The 20,461-nt window shown below is 38.5% G+C and overlaps 2 protein-coding genes across 2 annotated transcripts; one reads left to right on the top strand and one right to left on the bottom strand.

Moving 5' to 3' along the window:
* Positions 1 to 10,710: 10,710 nt before the first annotated feature.
* si:ch73-335l21.4 (E3 ubiquitin-protein ligase-like) lies at positions 10,711 to 12,154 on the bottom strand. The gene is made up of 2 exons (XM_058394440.1): positions 11,660 to 12,154; positions 10,711 to 11,185 (listed from the first exon to the last, which is right to left on the bottom strand). The coding sequence occupies exons 1-2, from the start codon at positions 12,075 to 12,077 to the stop codon at positions 11,127 to 11,129; spliced, it is 477 nt and encodes a 158-aa protein (XP_058250423.1). The 5' UTR covers positions 12,078 to 12,154; the 3' UTR covers positions 10,711 to 11,126.
* A 1,896-nt stretch (positions 12,155 to 14,050) lies between these two features.
* Positions 14,051 to 17,039, top strand: si:ch73-335l21.2 (RING finger domain-containing protein). The gene is made up of 2 exons (XM_058394439.1): positions 14,051 to 14,210; positions 15,208 to 17,039. The coding sequence occupies exon 2, from the start codon at positions 15,282 to 15,284 to the stop codon at positions 15,891 to 15,893; it is 612 nt and encodes a 203-aa protein (XP_058250422.1). The 5' UTR covers positions 14,051 to 14,210; positions 15,208 to 15,281; the 3' UTR covers positions 15,894 to 17,039.
* The last annotated feature ends 3,422 nt before the right edge of the window (positions 17,040 to 20,461 follow it).

Genomic DNA, 20,461 nt, shown 5'->3' with positions numbered 1-20,461 from the left:
GTGTGTGTGTGAGTGAGTGAGTGAGTGAGTGAGAGCAGAGTGTAATCTGCCAGATGGCATTCTATCAACACAGAGATAAATGACTGTGGTTGTTACAGTATCTCAGGTGAGCTGCGCACTGAATGACAAGCAATCATGCAGTTGTCACCTGGACCTGTGTTTACACTGACCACCTTCTTCCTCACCCTGGGTTTCCAAAGCAGTTCACATTTTTTGTGTTCTCTTTCTAAGAACGTAAGCTCCAGACAACACTGTTAGGTTTAACTTCCCGTCTACAGAGTAAGTAGCTTTTGGGAAAATTAGAAGAGCATGTACATAAACCACCAATTCCAAGTTACCCAGTCATTTCCACAAAAACAGCACCTTGTAACACAACACACAACATTGCAGCAGCAGCAAACCAGCTGACCCGGGTGTATTTTTACACAGCTACCTAGGAGGATAGAAGCATGGATCTGTAGAGATTCTGTCTCTGACCTGATTACATATATACGGGCATCTTTCGTTCTGGTTTCTACTCTTCAAGGTGCCTTACAGGCTGAGGCTTCTGGATGGAATATGGAGGTGAGTGTAACATGGGGATGTGGTATATTACTGCTTCAAAAATTGTGAGTTCAAATCCCAGGCCCACCAAAAGCTGCTGCAGCTGAACCCTTAAGCAAAGCCCTTAAACCTCTGAGTTAGGGTGTCTGCCAAAATTATGTAAATACTGGTCTCACATCCAGTGCACATAAAGTAACTTGAAAGGATCATTTTGCAAAATATCAGAATGAAACACTAATAAGGTTTTTTCAAGATCCTGACTGTCAGTGTAGGAGGGCAAAACAGAAAAATCACACAGAAGGCCAGAGAGTCGTCCGGTAGGTGATACATTTTTAATTCAATTCAATTTTATTTGTATAGTGCTTTTAACAATGGACATTGTCTTAAAGCAGCTTTACAGAACATCAGAAACAAAAAACATGCCAACAGTCCTAGATGTTTAGACACAATTATCCCTAGTTAGCAAGCCTTAGGCGATTGTGGCAAGGAACTCCTTTAGATGGTATGAGGATGAAACTTGAGAGGAACCAGACAAAAAAGGGACACCGGTGGGTGACACCGGAGAGTGTGATATGAACAATGTCCTTTCTGTAGTCATGTACAGTCAATTGTGTGATGCAGATACAGCATATGTAGAATGTTATGTATGTATTAATTAGGAGGTGGTTGTCGTCCTCAAAGTCCACATAGGGCTGGCAGCGTTGCTTTGAATACCCAAGTCTTCATGAAGCAGGACCCAGCTGGAGCTGGTCCATCTCTGGATGCCTCAGGATCCTTGCAGGGTTGGCTTCTGTCCACTGGAGCTGGCACAATCTCTATATGCCTCGAGATGGGTAGAAGAAGGGATTACCCAATTAAACAAAAACCCTTAAAATATTTGCTTACCTTAAAGTATAGAAGTACATGGGTTACATTTCCTTAAAGTATAGAAGTCAAAGTACATGAAAAGATCTCATCTCACTCACCACTGGCCATTAGTAATTATGCATTTTACCTGATAAAACCAAGGAACACAGGGAAAATATTAACTTCATTTTAATCTTCAGTTCCAGTGTTGCTTAATATTAACTCTGATGATAAGCAGCTAATATGCAAACTAGATTGTATACTAATAATGAGCTGATATAAACTGGCTACATATAAAACAGATAAGAATACATAAATATTTATGGCAATAGATAATAGATGTCACTTATTTTTATGTTTTTATGCAGCTTCAATAGAAGACATAACTACGGAGTTGTTAGGATCGTGGCACAGTTTTTTTCTGTTATTTTCCTCCTTCCTTCCTGAGACATTTGCTGAAATCACTCGGATAAAAAAAAGTCACTTTATGCTTTCCAGATAATATGTAGATTAAACTTAAATGATAGATTAGGCGTGTGATTTAAATGTTAGTGAGTATAAAGTGTGTTTTTGTTTTTTTTTTAATTTAGTGTAAATATAAAAGATGCATTATCAAACTATTCAGTGTTCATTTTTTGCAAGCAAATGCATATTATTCTGCTGCTTCTATTTCTAGCCACTACTTTTCCACTTTTCTATATGAATATCATGCAAACAACAACCACAAAACTGATTACACAAGAGTCCAGTTTTCATCTGGAAACAGTAAACTTTTATTTTATTTTTCTTCTTGAGGGTTAGAGATTGTTTGGAACAGAAAAAAACCCAGAATCTACACTTTGCATATCGATGCCAGTTCTTACAAAAACAAATTTTTCCTATTAATTCTTGGCTGTCTGTTTGCTCGTACTAAAGTTTCTGCATTTGATCTTATCCACTGACATAAAAGGAACGGGTGAGCAAAAACGATGCAGTCATGCCTGAGACATGCTGCAGATGTACAATTTCCATTAACATTTTAAAGGTTTAATGCTGTTGTTATCAGTCATAAAAAAAATCATAGCCATCGTTACCAGCCAAACAACAGCGCACTCTTAGGACTAACTGTACTTCAGGAAATCTTCCTGCTTTATTGCTTCCGTTTTGGCTTTGGCAGACAGGAAGGTTACTGTGTATTTGCCTGCTGGTGTATGTGCTTAAGCTGGAAAGAACCCAGAACATAGATTTGTCTGTATTTAAGAGTAGTCGGCTTTATTTTATTTTTTTTTTATAGCTATCTTGGTGGCTTGCTGCTGTACAGAGACATTGTGTCTCTTTCTATGAAACCCTATCTACTTTTAAATTTTACACATGCCACAGGCTTAAGCAGATTCAGCAGCCACAGACCGAGCACTGGCTGATTGACCATGAGTTTACCATAATCTTGTTCTAATGTGTTTCAATACCTGGTTTTAGTGCACTTAGCTAATTTCCCTCCTTACAGAAGGATATGTATAGAAAGGTTTTATGTCATGTGGGTTCCTTGCTGAAAAAAATCAGCTTTGTCTGACCAGCAACCAGCTGCCAAAACACAGGCCCAGCTGGTCAAACCCATAGACCATATTTGTGACAGAGCTACAAAAACAACACAGAACTAAGTACACTACACAGTACTACATAAAGTGGACATGCGCAAACAATGCAAAACAGACCGTAGAATACGATATTTGCCTTTTGTTTTTGCATTTTGCTTCTACCTTTCCTTATTGTTTTACGTTACTAATCAACAGATGTCTGCTAATAATTTATAGTTTTCTTCAAAATAACAAAAATAGCTAATGGTTGAACGTTCAGCAGTATTAAGGATAGTAAATTAGATTTAGATAGGGTCACAAACAAATTGAATGTGGATAAAGTCATTTCAGGTTTTGCTATTGGTGTTGGTTGAAATCAGCGAGAGCGAGAGAGAGAGAGAGAGAGAGAGAGAGAGAGGGACAGAGAGACAGACAGAATGAGAGAGAGAGAGACAGAATGAGAGAGACAGACAGAGACAGAGAGAGAGAGACAGACAGACAGACAGACAGAATGAGAGAGACAGAGAGAGAGAGACAGAATGAGAGAAACAGACAGAGACAGAGAGAGAGAGAGAGAGAGAGAGAGAGAGAGACAGACAGACAGACAGAGACAGAATGAGAGACTTTTTGACTTTTGATGGTCATTTATTAAATCCAATTATTCATTCACTTTAGCAGCACATTACACAAGGGAAATTGAATAAATAAATAGAAAATAATTAAATAAATAATAAGATAAATAAATAAATAAATAAATAAATAAATAAATAAATAAATAAATAAATAAATGGCACATCAAAAACCTAGTTAAAAAACTATTAAAATACACAGAATGAGAGAGAGAGAGAGACAGAATGAGAGAGACAGACAGAATGAGAGAGACAGAGAGAGAGAGACAGACAGAGACAGAGAGAGAGAGAGAGAGAGGGACAGAGAGACAGACAGAATGAGAGAGAGAGAGAGAGAGAGAGAGAGAGAGACAGAATGAGAGAGACAGACAGAATGAGAGAGACAGAGAGAGAGAGACAGACAGAGACAGAGAGAGAGAGAGAGAGACAGACAGACAGACAGAATGAGAGAGAGAGAGAGAGAGAGAGAGAGAGAGAGAGAGAATGAGAGAGACAGACAGAATGAGAGAGACAGAGAGAGAGAGACAGACAGAGACAGAGAGAGAGAGAGAGAGACAGACAGACAGACAGAATGAGAGAGAGAGAGAGAGAGAGAGAGAGAGAGAGAAGCATGGTGGTGGGAGGAGTAAACGTAGCTTGCTTTGTCGCTTTGGGGCCTCTAGGTGTTTTTCCCAAAGAACTGCCTGAGAACCCGCAGGCACATGGTGCAGAATCCTTCTGCAGCAGTGTGTGTGTGTGTGTGTGTGAAAGAATGAGAGAGCATGAATAGAAGGAGGGGTGGGAAACTGACAGCATGGACATGTTCTTACACACATTTCCCTATTTTAATCATCCAACGCATTTTGCGTCCTACTGCATAAAACATAAAATCCCACCATTCAGACTGACCCACAATGTCACGTCACCACTCTGACCACTCTCACCCGCTGCAGCTCCATGCACATTTCATTGAGAGAACACAAAACTTCTTAAGTAGATGGAATGTTCCACTTTCCAGGCATTTACGGGGGAGGGGCAGTAATCCAGTGTACAATGTATGTAGTCATGATTGACAGAAACACCCCCCAAACACATTTCCCCCTTCGCCTCGGCCTCACGCTGAGCCACAGCAACACTGGAGCACTGGCTGTAGAAAGGGGGATTTCTGAAGAGGCTTTCCCTTTGGAAACCGTGAGTTTAGGGGTCACACAGATGAATAAGAGAGGGGCAGCTTTCATTTGAGTCTGACGGACAATCTTTTAACTGCTGTTAATGATCAACTCTGTTCTTTGATCAACGGAAATGTTTTTAAGCTTGTAGGTATTTCATGAGCAGTGTATTATGTGTCTAAAATAATTCACGTGAAAATGTTCATTAACCAGTGAACTGTTGCAATATGACACGTGTGTAAATTCATTCGTTTCGATTTTTTCCCACATATCTACGGGTTTTTTTTATAAGGTACAACAGACCCATAGTGCTGACGAAAAACAAAAATGAACCCAAAGACCTCCTCAAGCATTTCATCCCTGAGCAGTACACACACCCCATCTAGTGGCTGTGTCACTTTGGCACAGAAAAGGCAGTGCGTACAGATCTCTCCCTTTTTTAATAGACAGACATGTGAAGTGAATAACACTGATGATCTCCTCATCATGGCACCTGTTAGTGGGTGGGATATATCAGGCAGCAAGTGAACATTTTGTCCTCAAAGTTGATGTGTTAGAAGCAGGAAAAATGGACAAGTGTAAGGATTTGAGCGAGTTTGACAAGGGCCAAATTGTGATGGCTAGATGACTGGATCAGAGCATCTCCAAAACTGCAGCTCTTGTGGGGTGTTCTCGGTCTGCAGTGGTCAGTATCTATCAACAGTGGTCCAAGGAAGGAACAGTGGTGAACCGGTGACAGGGTCATGGGCGGCCAAGGCTCATTGATGCACGTGGGGAGTGAAGATCCGATCAAACAGACGAGCTACTGTTGCTCAAACTGCTGAAGAAGTTAATGGTGGTTCTGATAGAAAGGTGTCAGAATACACAGTGCATCGCAGTTTGTTGCGTATGGGGCTGCATAGCCGCAGACCAGTCAGAGTGTCCATGCTGATCCCTGTGCACTGACGAAAGCGCCAACAATGGGCACATGAGCATCATAACTTGACCACAGAGCAATGGAAGAAGGTGGCCTGGTCTGATGAATCATGTGGATGGCCGGGTGTGTGCACGTCACTTACCTGGGAAACACATGGCACCAGGATGCACTATGGGAAGAAGGCAAGCTGGCAGAGGCAGTGTCATGCTTTGGGCAACCGGTGACAGGGTCATGGGCAGCCAAGGCTCATTGATGCACATGGGGAGTGAAGGCTGGATCATGTAATCAGATCTAACAGACAAGCTACTGTTGATCAAATGGCTGAAGAAGTTAATGCTGTTTCTGATAGAAAGGTGTCAGAATACACAGTGCAGCACGGGTCAGGGCTGGTTTGGCATTAAAAGGGTACAACACAATATTAGGCAGGTAGTCATAATGTTGTGTCTGGTCGGTGTACATCATGCAAAAAAAAAATACACACAGGAGTGTTATCAAATGTGTGTGGGCTCTCTGGTTATCCACACAAAAAGAATTTTCTTTGAAAACTAGAATGAAAAATAGCTGAAAAATAAATCAAAAGATTTGTTCTTTTGAAAACTTCTTTCTTTCAATTATTTAATATCAGTTGAAGCGATTCAGAAAGACTACTGTGACTAAAAATCAACTCACAAATAGCTGTGAATCCTGTTGATTTATGAACAGCAATGACATTTCTGAAAGAAAACGGAACAAAAGTGTTTCATGCTCAGTATTGCACTGACGTTTGACTCAGGGACATTCAGAAGAGGATATCTTAACTTTAACGTTAACTTTTTTTTTCCTATTGCTTCTTTTTTTATATATATACTTTACTTTTATATACTTATTGTACTTCATCAGTTACACATGTCAGTGTCATTCAGCTCTGAACGTGAATTTGATTAAATTCAGGGTAATAACTGAAATCACCATTTTTTAAAATTCCTTTTTTTGTTTATCATTTGCAAGGTTTGTTGCTACGTTATAATATGATGATGAGATTTTGGATTAGGATTTCAACAAATCTATTTATTTGTTTATTTGTTTGTTTCTTATATTCATGACTTTACATTTACCAGCCACAACATTACTTAGTTGATCTTGACCTCTATGTGTTATTAACATGACCACTATAGTATTTGATTATTCCAGCTTTCTATATTTCAGTTTCTTTTTTTTTTGACTTCCCTTGCTTACCCCTAGTACTAATCTTAACTTCATTTAGAGATGGCTACACTGTTTGTTTACATAATTTTCATATTTCTAACTGTTTATGAAAGTGCCATTCTGATCTTCAGGGCTCACATGTAACCTTCAACTGTTAAACAAGTGTCACATTATATGTTATGATTCATTAGTATTGGATAAATTACTGACAGATGAATAGGTACCTTTAACCGTCAGCAGGCTTTTAGGATTAATGATGACGCTGGTGACAGAATGCTTTCAGCATCGCTTGGTGCTGCATTTACACTGGAGCCATTAAAACCATAACTGTTGAAGACATCTGTACTAAATTATAGGCTATTTCCTTACCTTTTTTTGCTCCTTGAAAAGGAATGATAATTCCTTACCTTTTTTTCCCTTTAAAAACACTGACAGTTCTGCTGGAAAGTTGGTCATATTCAAAAGATTTACATCTGGGGCCTCTTTAATCTTATTCACAAAGAGCTGGTTTGGCTGCAGATTTTATTGCAGCTAAATTAAAGATACACTTGATAGCTGATTGGAGACTGAGACAAAATGATTCAACAAATAAAATCATGTTTGGCTCCTGCCATCTTGGAATAAAATTGTATCCACTTTGGCTCTTTTCGGAAAAGAGGCATAAGTTTGGGGGCATATTCTATCAAGAAGGAAGTTGCTTTCTGAATCTCCCCTGGGATTGACATCTCATCCAGGGTGTATTCCTAGTGTTCATAGAACAGGCTTTGGATCACTGTGACCCTGAACAAAATAAAACTGTTACTGAAAATGGATGAATATAGTTTCCTGACTTCTGGACAGTGTTACTGGCAACTGATGGAAAGTGTTGATAAGAGGATACTGGCCAAGGTAGAATTCAAGGTAGACAAATAATGTGTAGTTATTTGTTTTGATTGCATGGGGCCAGGAGTCTGTGTACAGACCCTAATTTGTACAGTTAGGCATATGTTTATAGACTTAAAATTCATTTTATTACATGCTCAAAGTACAGTGTCTGTCTTAGATATTGTTTTCCCTTCCTGGTTAGAGGAAATTCCCTGGGGTTCTTTCATGGTCTGAACACTTTGCATAATATAGACGAATGGTCATTATTCTCTCTACTGAAAGATGCTGCTCTGTTCGAAGACAGTGCTGAGGCGATGAATACGTTGAAACAGCTGTTAATATTCTCAGTATGTTTAAAGAGAACTGCTGACCCAGGTGAGGTCAACTTTTGTTAGGAGTTGATACATGTACCTCTTATTGTTCATTGTTCCTTATTTATTTCTAGAGAAAACTGCTATTGTTAAATCAGCCAGTTTGTGATCCAGTGCAACATTGCCCTTGTATTGGGCATGAAGTAATGGCATTGAATCCTTTCTGTAGTCGCCGTCATTTATATATTCTCTTCAGTGTATATAATCACTCCTATACAATCATTCCTCATATAAAGATTCAACAGAATTTAATGCAGGTCCAATCCTGAAAACATGGGAGAATAAAGGGACTGCTGAAGAAAAAAAAAAAATTGAAAAATGAGTGCTGTTTATAGACACAGATATTGCAGCAGAGCTTTCTGAATACGTGACATCAGTGTTGACAGGTTAGGAATGGTGCCAGCTGGATGAATAAATGTTACGGGAATTATGTGCCGCTGCAGGATTTTTTTTCTTTCCTTTTGTGCATCATGCTTCTTTCTGATAATACAGGGGGAAATCCAATATATAAAAACTCGTCAGTTAAGATCAGCAGAAATTAAAAGCTACTCTCCCAGGTGCTACAGGATTTTTATAGAATATCTTTGACAAAGCTTATTTATTGATCTTCAGCCAAATATTTGCCCACAAAATGTCTCAGAAACCACTGGCAGACAAAGATAAAAAAAAAAAAAGATCTTTGTCACGGTACTTAACCGCAGGAGCGATGTTACACAAATATATTTGATAAGTTGATATAAGTAAACTGAGTGTGTATGTATTTTTGAGGAAAGTGCGATGGGTGTGATGTACTCCATGCACTCCGAAGGCACTTCTGTTTAAATTTGCCATTCTGTGTGTGTGTGTCAATGTCAAGCTTTTGTTGTTGTGTGTATGTGTTGTGTGTTTCACAGCCTTGCTTATAATTTGGCTGTCTGTTTGTTTTCTTTATATATGTAGTGTTTATAGTGGTTATATCTTGTTTCACAGTTTTGGTTGTTTGTTACACTTTTTCTTAATAAAGTCTACACATTAACCCACTGCCTCGACAAAATCATGCCATTCTGATCTTCGCCACTTGTTACAGGATCCAATATCTGATATGTTCCTGCCATCTCTAAACAAAAGTAGTTTTTTGTATCACAATATAATGTGTTGGAACATAATAAAGAGAATTCTGTATGTTTTGTGAGTCTGTAACTTTGCTGTAAGCATGCACAGAATGCACTTTTTTGCCCATCTTTCAGAATAGACTATTTTAAGTGCATGTTTGTATCATATATACAGTTAAACAGCTTCAATTTCTCAGATTAACAGATTGGAAATTTGGTCATATTCCCTGATGCAAAAATTTACATCTGGGGTCTTCGATCATATCCACAAAGAGCTGAGTCTTGTCAGATAGAAATGTGTACAGATCTTTATTTGTATAGTTAGGCATAAGCCATGTACTTAAAATGCATTTTACTACATACTCAAAGTACAGTGTCTGTCTTGAATAATGTTTTCCCTTCCTGGTTAGAGGAAATTCCCTGAGGTTCTTTGGAAACACTTTGCATAATACAGATGAAAGGCCATTATTCTCTCTGTATATATATGAATATATTTTTCCACATTTTTAATTTTGTTTAGAATCCACTAGCTGAGAACTAACCTCATTAAAACAATGACTGAGGGCTATCATTCATTTTCCAGTGGTAAGAGAAACTTAGAATCACATAACAGGCTACAACTGGCAAACAGGCGTGAAAGGGAAAAGACTCTTTTTATGAGCTCATTACTGGCTTTGTCCCAGTTATGGTTGTTTCCTGTATAGGGTTATATTTGTTGTTTACTTTGGGGTGAAACATGTTCTTACAAGATTGTTACTGAATGTTCTTTACTTAATAAGACTTTAATAGTTCATGGCAAGTGTACCTAAAATCAAATATCCTTCATTTTAAAGCCAAAGACACATGATACTCTTTAAGCAGCATGGTCTCAGTTAGCTGCTAATAACATTTAGTAAATCAGGTATCCAGATTCTCATCATGTTGGCTTTATATTTTGAATTTACTTATTCAGATCAAATATAAACCACTGTATTTGATGTGAATGAAACAACTAGATACTGCTTCAGTATCAGTGATAAGACTGTGATTGTGTTTCTATTGATTCAAGTTTAACCTGCATTTTAAATACATATGCTACTCCGAGTCCTTTTTGTTCACTTACTGAAATACTTTCTGTATGGAAACTTTAATGTAACCTGACCATCAAAGTATTTTTCATGTGACATTAAAAAATGATCATAAAATCTATGTTCAGTATTACGTGTGATAAAAATCACTAGTTCTGTACCTTTAAACTCTTGTTTTTTTGCACATTACTTATCTTGTATTCCTTAAATCTCTGTATTTATTATTTTTTTGCTGTATTTTGTTAAATGGTGTAATATTTTGTTATTTTTTATATTTTTTTGTTATTTATTTGTACCCTTAAATTTGGGTATTTTAGTATTTTTTGTTATATTCCTTCTTATTTTATCTATTACCTGTGCTTGTGGATACTGCTGGAAGCTGTAAATTTCCCTTTTGGATGAATAAAGTATCTATCTATCAGTGCCAAACACAACAAGCTGTTCTTTCCCAGAAACGAGTTGTTTATGTGGTTTAAAAGATATTACCTCATTCAAAATACAATAAAATACCTTTATTGAACATAGAAAAAATTATTACAAAAGTATCATAAATACAAACGTCTATTTACAAGAAGCTAAAGTGAAAGGTTAACACATTAGAATTCATGCTTTGTTATAAATTACTTGACATTCAGAGTGCAAGTCACCTGCAGTCCACCATACAGCTATAACATTCACAGCAGCTTTTCACAGTATGGAAAATGTAATATGCAAAACGTTCAACACGAGGCAGTTTAAGTTGATGCATGATGCACCCTGCCTTCCTCTTTTCTTGTGGTTGTTTCCCTTCTCTCCTTCGTAGCCTGCGGGGGGAACGAATCTGGCACTTTCAGGTGGCTCTGAAATGAATTATCCATGCACCAACTCTCCATTGGTCTGCATCCAATAGTTCAAGTTCATCAGTCCAAGCTTTTTACACCATGTAGCAAGCCATCAGGGCCAGGTCCCTCATTTCAGCATCAGTAATACAGCCTAAAGAAAAACACACACAATGAGTACTTGTTGATTCTTTGGATCTCACACAATCAAAGCAAAGTTATGATTAGCTAAGACACTGGTTCCAAACTGGACGTGGGTGTGTTAGAACAGGGAAAACATTACAATGTGCAGAAAATGGATGGAGTACCCCAGGACCAGGGTTGGGATCAGGTTAATTTGAGAGGCGGGGGTGTTCAATATTATCTGGAAAGTATATTCAGGTTTTTTGTTTTTTGAACCAAGCAGAAACCACACCTGAGTTTATCGAAACCCAAGATCAACTGATTATATAGGTGTGGCTTCTGCCTGATCGGAATGAAAACCTGCACTCACAGCTTGTCTTTCCGGATAAGACTGGACAGCCCTGGTTTTACTGGGTAGGGTGTTATGACTACATCAAGCCTATGAAACAATTCAGTCATAAGGGAATGGTTTATAGGCAAAAAGCTGGGAAGAAACTTTACTCACCACGCTGATTCGGTCCTTTCAGTTTCTTGTAGAGACGCTTGATCGATCTCCACACTCGTCCTCTGTGAGTCGTGGGTAAATGATCTTCTTTAGAATGGCTGCTTGTCTCAGTCCTCGGCTCTTCGTCATCCTCAGCGTCGCTCTCGGTTTCCCCGAGGACACCGTCCACCTCCAGGCGAACCAAAATGTCCTCGTCCACTGGAAGGTTGTCTCTCAGTTTCTCCTCGTTCAGAAGTGTGGTGTGTCGGCAAAAGGCGCAAATGATCCGAGATCCGGACTGAGAGGGTTCGCTTTGACACGCCGCGAGTGTCAGTAAGCAACTTTCACAAAAGCTGTGTTTACAGTCCAGCCGGCGTGGACAGCGACGGCCAGTGTCGAAAAGCCGGTAACAGATCCCGCACTCGAGCTCGGACAGCATGTTGTCGCCTTAATAACGTCTGAGAGAGAACTAATGGAGAAGCCCTAACAAATCTGATGGAGGAATACCGCCTGGGATCTTTTTATAGGGCAGCTCCAAAACAACGTGCGTGTTTCGACGGAAGTCTAAAAAAGGAGAAGTAAGTCATAACCCAAACATATGACTAAACACTGTGACGTCACAGGCCCATGCTTCTGATACCTCGGGAAGCACGTGTGAAATGGCCTGTTGCTTTGTAATAACTACTATAATAAAAAATGCTATCTGATTTGTGATTCATTTCTGCGTCCCAGAATTACAAATAAACGTTTTAAATGCAACAATTACTTTTCTTTCTTTTTTTTTCTCTCGGTCCAAGCCACGTTGGATACCTTGGATTTTCACCTCCACCTGGACATTTGTAGTCTACATCTTCAACTTTTTCAAATAATTTATTACATCAGAATAGGTTTTCGAACAAGTTTGAGTACAGGCAGCTATACTGGAGTTACTACATTAAAATCACTGATTCATTATCAACACTACATGTCTGGCCCCAAATCAGTGATGTTACATCTCTACAGTTTAGATAGGTCATACAAAGTATTGCCACACAAGTACCTTAAGTGTTTAGTTTAGCCATATTCTTAAATGTGTTTGCTTATACTTGGACCATAGTTTACCTGTTACATACCTCAACTTAATTTGGTTAATAAATACCTGCTGTCTGCATGGACACAGACACCCTTAAAGTGTATAAGTGTGTAAATCATGGGTGTGTATTAAGAAGTAATATCAATAAACTGCTAACCCAGCAGTGTTCTAGTCATGTTGTGTCTTGTTGCTGTACTAATGTCCTACCCAAGTATCATTTATTTATTCACTTTCTAATTAATCACAATAACAATTCATTGTTTTGTATGATTACTGGAAGTTGTTAAAGGAGGGAGTATTATTGTGTTATTAGTGTCATTGGTTTCTTAGTATTTACTGTAACTCTACAGGAAACTGATTTTCACATGTCCTAACATTGCAACTAATAGCTCTGTCTTTCTACCACATGCTGACTTCCCCAAATTTACCCGTGTCTTTCTTGTCCTCCCACGCATGTGGGTTTGACTCCGACAGTAGTTTCTGGATCTAACTGGCTGGGATTTTATAGTCCTTTTGGCGCTGCAGAGGGCCTTTGTCTGAAATATGCATGACCTCATCCTTCAGGAAGTGAAAGTGAAAAAAGGCTATTGATGTATAGTTTCTATTTAGGCTCATTAAAGACATAGAACTGTGGTTTTAATTTATATTTTAAAAAAATAAATCATGAAATAGTATTCTTTTTTTGTGCCACTAAACGTATACTACCAAATTCCTGATAGTTTTAATGACTTGTTGAATACTGCAAGCCTCAGTCTGTTAATGTGTGATCTTTTGTTGAACATGTTAATGCAGGTTCTTAGAAGTGGAAGCACTTGAGATCTGAAGTACCTGTTTTGACTTGGTCAACATTAGTGGAGGAGATGTCATGCTTTGCTACTCTCACTCCTAAGAAAAAAAAAAGAGTTAGTGAAAATATTAACAAGTTGTACTTGAGTCATCATGACCTATGATTTCTTGGCAGCTGAAATGCCAAGTAACCTATTGGCAACCGCATGAATTCATTAGCTTTTCATATAATGATTATCTTTTTTCTGTTGGTTGGCCTTTTATAGTTTTTTTTTTTTGGGATAAATAAAATAAGCTGTATGTTTGACATAGGAATAGACTCCATAAAGAAGAGAAATTTAAATCTCTTAAGCCCGTCAAATGATAATGAGAACTGTATATTGACCAGAGGAGATGAAATGAACCTTCAAAATCATCACTCTGTTCCCTCTCCTAGAAACCAAACCATCTCTAGGTAATAAATGTCAGGGAAACTCACCCCCTTGGTAGGACACAAGGCATTGGATCAAGGGAATTAAAGAGAGGGGGAGAAAATGAGCTTAAATATTTTCTAAAATGTATATGTGCTCATAGAAGCATGAGGCTTGACAGAGGTGACATTGAAGGCTTTGTAAATCTTTTGTTTTCGTGTCACGCATAAAAATGGACAAGAACAAGAACAAAAAGAGACACAAGGCTTTGCTGGAACAGCAGGACCAGTAATTCTTCAAAAAGGTACATTTATTCTCTTTCACAAATTAATAATAATAAATCTAATCAGCTGGCTTTACGTCTTTGTATCAATGGACTCACTTAGATTTCACTGATTATCTCCTTACTCCACAAAGTATCTCTGTCTCTTCTCTCTGCCACTTGCTGGACACGTCTTGAACTACTATTCCTAAAAAAGTACTGCAGCAGAGGATGTTCTACTGTTAATTTATATATTTGTGTTCAAATTACAATATGGAAAGGAATGATTTAGAAATTTTATACAAACTTGTTGACTGGAAAAGAGTATAGGTTCACACCTGTAAAACTGCTGTTGAACACAATTGCAAGCTCTAGTTGCACTGACTCTATAGGGACAAGTACTGCTAGGTAGCTCTTCGACTGAGCGATGGTTGCTCCAGCAGTGCCAGTGTGAATTGAGGTTTGGGATTATCAGTCTAAAACAGAAACAGACAACACGCAACAACTAACATTACTCCAGAGAATATAATTTATGTTTGTGTAATGTGTTTAGTCAGAGCCTGTACTATTGTATCCATATACCTATTTACAGTGAGCAGTCATCTTCTTAACACACACACACACACATACACACACACACACACACGTACACACAAAAATCTTCTGACTAGAACATTTTTTCACACAATAGCTTGCATTACAAAATGCAGTGTCAGGTATTTTCAACAGCAGAGGGGGACAGTTGGTGGTTACGAAACCCATTGCAATCTTGTTTGATCCAGTCAGCTCACGCTATTGCCGATTCTTATGAGGAAGTTGTTTCCTCCATGCTTATTTTGCACTATTAAAACACATTTCACACAGGAAACGGTGTAATAGTCGAAATTCAGTTTAATGATTGTTTCCTGTTTCTCAGTAATAGTGCTCCATGAGGATAATTACAAAGCCATGCATTTTTTAAAACTTTTGCGGCTGTGATTCTTTACACAACTAGATGACTATATAGCTTGACACAGTACACTAATCCTCTTCTTTACAGCTCTGTTTTTATCAGGTTCCCAAATCACACTACAGATCTCAATCTCAGAAGTTTGCCATCTACCGTCAACCTCCATGTCAGTGGCCCCGGTACAAGTTACAACATCTCCCAAGGAGGAAATCTCTGCCAGTGGGGACTCTCCAGAGGTGGAATGCCCCGTGTGCTACCAGGAATATGATCAGGATCGTAAACTCCCACGTATGCTAGAATGTCTCCATGTTTTCTGCACCGAATGCCTTCATAATATCCAGCTGTCTCCTCTCCACCCACCTGATCCCAACAGCCCTCCATCCATCTCCTGTCCCTTGTGCCGCCACTCCACCCCACTAGAAGGTGGCGATGCACACTCCCTCCCGTGCAACTCCCGTATCCTTGCACATCTACCTCCTGTAACTTTTCGTCTGCCTGTGTCAGTCTCCACCCGGATGGGTACTGTCACTCAAAGGGTGATCCTGTCTCTGGAGTCACGAGATGCCCGGTTTATTATTTTACCGACAGTCAGCCTACGGGTGGAGCAGATGGGCGAGGTCTCAAGCACCCCCGAGTCTTTAGCAGGTCCAGTGGAGGGGTTTAGGAGGAGAAAAAATCTGATGTGTGTCCAGATGATGGTTGTGATATTTTGGATGCTTTTTGTCCTAGCCTGTGTGGTGGGAGTGCTGTTCGGCCCTAATTTGTTCCATAACTGAAAGATGGAAAAAAAAAACATAATATAAACTAATTCATCTATTATATAAAAATTGAATGCAAAATGATTCAGATTAATTCACACAACCTCAAAATCTACTGTATAGTATGGTATTTTATGTGTGTGTGTGTGTGTGTGTGTGTTTTAATAAGATTTGACATGTTTGAATTTCATCACTACCTTCACTTTTGTAGCCTTAATTCCATTGCCAAATTCTGTGAATCCATATAGTATGCCTTGGCTGTCAAAATATCTATTTCTTCATAACCTCCTGGAATTCAGACATTTATTTCACATTATTTAAATGAATTCCAGTCTCCCTCCCAGATGTATACATTTAAAAAATTGTCATTTTGGCAAAATATGAAATGAATCTATCCGTACTCTACTGACTATTGTGGTAACGAGCAGTACTAAGGGAGTGAAATAAGAGAGACATGCTGCCCTCTAGTGGATATTATAGAAACAGCCATTTGGGAAGAGTTTACACTAGCTGACTCTTCAAGGCTCATGTTGTCTTTGGAAGAATGATGATTCTAGCTTTATTTAGTGAAATCGCCTGTTGTGGTATATTATTTTGAACCTTTAAGGATATTTTTCTGATGTTACATTTAACCCTCGTTTTCGGAGAGTTTAATGAATGATGCTGTAGCATAAGAGCTGGATAATGAACCCTTTTCATTCATGTGTTGTGGCCCTACCAGGACTGATGTTTCTAAAAGTATGTAATAAAATCAATGTGGTTTAAAATCTAAGTAGTGGTTATGATATCTTAATTATAAGTAGTCTAGTCCATATGCATTAAAACTGGTGGCACATGGTCCTCAACTTTCTAAATACAACCTTTTTAAATAGAATTTTGGAGTTGTCAATTCAGTTCAAAACTCTGAAATTTTACTTGATTAATGTGATTAATTACACTGCCCTTATCTCTGTGTGTGTTAAGACAATGAATTGCCCAGGAGGGGCAAAAGAGCATGCTGGGATGGCACCTAATTATAAATAGGACCAAGTTGTATTTGCCGAATATCTAATTTGACCCTTGTTGTGAAATGACGTTGTACATACTGTATTAGCTTTATGTTCCATACGAGTGATTTGAACAAAACAGCTGGAATATATAACAATAAAGATATTCTAAACTTGACTCATTAACTTGGCATGAATTGTGCAGGAAGAGCAGATCTCTCAGTAATGGGTTGAGTTGGAGTGGTAACTTGAGTGATAAAGTGACCACATCAATAATACTGACTGAAACACTATTAAATGATACTGATCTTGATGATGTGATTCAAGACAACTTGAATGTGAAATTAACTGATTTATTGATTACTTTGTGGGTTATAAGCTACTATGAGATAATGATTAATGAAAATATATTGGGGCAATGTATATGGTAGTGTTTTTTTTTCCCCCACAGAGGAGGTTTATTCCCTCAAAAACAAAGCTGAAAGAAATTGCTCTGTAAACAGTGCTTTTTAGGTGAATAACTTTCCGAATACTGGCAGTCTATACAAAAAAAATATTTGTAAATAAACAGAGAAGAGCCAAAAGAAAAGTGGAATTTTATGAGGAAAGTACATCTAGCTTGTGGAATATGGAGGCCTGATTTTCTGTCACCTGGAACGTTATAGGCTTTTAATAGATTAATAACTTACGTCAAATTATTTAAAAAAAAAAAGTAACATTCTTGGTATAGAAAATAATAATAATAATAAAAAAAAAAAAACAAATATAAAAACTAAAATGAAGCAAATTTTTACCCTTTTAAGCCTTTTCACCCTTTAACCCTTAGCTTTTTTTATTTTATACACAGAATGCAAACCTTTTCTTAACCTTAGTTTAAAATTAGATTTAAAAACAGATAAAAAAAAAGCTAAATTAGTCGAAAATGTATGTTGCCATATAAACATTAAAACAATAAAAATGATACTTCTGAATGTGATGTAAGTGTACACTTTTACTTCACTTAAAAGGACCCTTGGTGATGTATTTCGGTTCATTTTGATTCATTTTTATTTGTTACTTCATTTCTGTATTTTACTGGTAATGATGAACAGTTGCAGTACATATCATTCCCCTCTCCAGGTCAGTACTTTATGTTTAAGGTATTGTGAAAGCTGTTATATTACTGACTGTTATATTACAGCTTCACTGCCCTCAGCAAATTGTTTGAGAGTTTCAACCAGTTTTTTTTTTTACAAAAGTAAATATATGTACAACTTTTAAAGTAAATATGTACCTTTAATAAGGCATGACAAATAATAAGGCATTAAACTAGAGTATGTCTACTGGAGTGCAAACTTACAAATAAAGACAAATATGCAGGTCCTGCTGTAATGACATCTTCACAATTTCACAATTCACATTTCTTCAAACCCTAGGGAGATTCAGATGTCTGCACTCAGTTGTATATATGAGGGTAAAATTTTGAGTTTATCAGATATAGGACACTTTTATTAAAGTTTCTCTATTCCTAGTGGTTCACTCCCATGGACTGTTTATACTGTTTTAGGTGGCACCCGAACTTCACACAGCATTGCATGTATTTACTTGAATTCAAAATATGCAGTTTCATAGTCACATTTTCGCATATAAAGATACACTACTTTGCCAAAAGTATGTGGACACCAGCCACACCCTTATGTGCATGTTAAGCATCCCATTATACATTTAATCCCCCCTTTGCATTTCTACCAGCATGTAATCATCTGGAAAGGCTTTCTACTAGATTTTGAAGCATGGCTGTGGGGATTTGTGCTCACTCGACCACAAGAGCTTTAGTGAGGACAAGTACTGATGTTGGTTGGGGAGGTCTGGGGTACAGTCAGTGTTTCAGTTCATCTCATCTTCCAGGTGTTAAGTGCAGTTGAGGTCAGGGCTCTGTGCAGGAAAGGAGATCTTCGAAAAGAAACCTTGGAACTTTGTCTTCATGGACTTCGGTTTGTTTGAGTCATTATCATACTGGATCTGATTTAGGCCTCTTGGTTCTAGTGAAGTGAAATTACAATGTAATAAAGTCATCATACACTTGGCGGCAACAGTTTTGGGAATATGCACATATACATTACATTGCCAAAAGTTTTGGGACACCCCTCCAAATCTTTGAATTCAGGTGTTGTTTTTCAGGAGCTGGGCTTGGCCCCTTAGTTCCAGTGTAAGGAACTCTTAATGCGTCAGCATACCAAGACATTTTGGACAATTTAATGCTTCCAACTTCGTTGGAACAGTTTGGGGATGACCCCTTCCTGTTCCAACATGTCTGTACACCAGTGCACAAAGCAAGGTCCATAAAGACATGGATGAGAGAGTTTGGTGTGGAGTTCTGACCTCAACCTGATAGAACACCTTTGGGATGAATTAAAGCAGAGACTGTGAGTCAGGCCTTCTTGCCTGACCTCACAAATGCGCTTCTAGTGGAATGGTCAAAAATTCCTATAAACACACTCCTAAACCTTGTGGAAAGCCTTCCAAGAAGAGTCGAAGCTGTTATAGCTGCAAAAGGCGGGATAACTCTGTATTACATTCATGTGCATGTAAAGGCAGACGTCCCGGTTCTGGTCTCTGCTCTAATTCATTCCAAAGATGTTCTATCGGGTTGAGGTCAGGACTGTAACGTTCCTCCACACCAAACTCGCTCATCCATGTCTTTATATACCTTACATTGTGCACTGGTGTGCAGTCATGTTGGAACAGGAAGGGGCCATCCCCAAACTGTTTCCACAAACTTCGGGGCATGAAATTAGAACATTAGAAGGATTTGACCATTCCTGTCCACACAGGCTACTCAGGTGCTTGTTCAGTCTCTGATTATTTCGAGACTGGACTACTGCAACTCTTTACTGGCAGGTCTTCCTCTGAATGCAATTCGTCCACTGCAAATGATCCAAAACGCAGCTGCACGGCTTGTTTTCAACCTGCCTAAGTTCTCCCACACCACCCCACTGCTGCGTTCCCTCCACTGGCTTCCGGTAGCTGGACGCATCAGATTCAAAGCACTGATGCTTGCCTACAAAGCCAAGAATGGACCAGCACCATCTTACCTCAAAGATCTTATTACCCCTCGCACTGCACCTCGCTCCCTACTCCCACTAGCACTGCTCGACTGGTCCCACCATCTCTCAGGGTAAAAGGTAGGTATTCATCTAGACTCTTCTCTGTTCTGGGGTGGTGGTGGAATGAACTTCTCCTAGATGTCCGTACAGCAGAGTCTCTGACTATCTTCAAACGACATCTTAAGACCTACCTTTTCCTGAAGCACTTAAACTAGCTCTTATCTTTCCCTGTTTTTGTATTGTTATATGTTTTTTAAAAAAAACATATTTTAGGCTAATTCTGTTACCTATTGAACCAGTGTTAATGTTTTCAATGATTGAGACTTAAAACACTTTTGTATGTCGCTCTGGATAAGAGCGTCTGCCAAATGCCAGAAATGTAACTGTAAATGTAAATTGTGCCAAAATGTCTTGGTATGAAGCTGAAGCATTAAGAGTTCCTTTCACTGGATCTAAGGGGCCGAGTCCAACCCCTGAAAAAACAACACCTGAATTGGGTGTCCCAAAACTTTTG

This window comes from Hemibagrus wyckioides, linkage group LG07 (assembly GCF_019097595.1).
Source record: "Hemibagrus wyckioides isolate EC202008001 linkage group LG07, SWU_Hwy_1.0, whole genome shotgun sequence".
In the NCBI taxonomy this organism is placed as follows: Eukaryota; Metazoa; Chordata; class Actinopteri; order Siluriformes; family Bagridae; genus Hemibagrus; species Hemibagrus wyckioides.
This window is presented reverse-complemented; position numbering and strand designations above follow the sequence as displayed.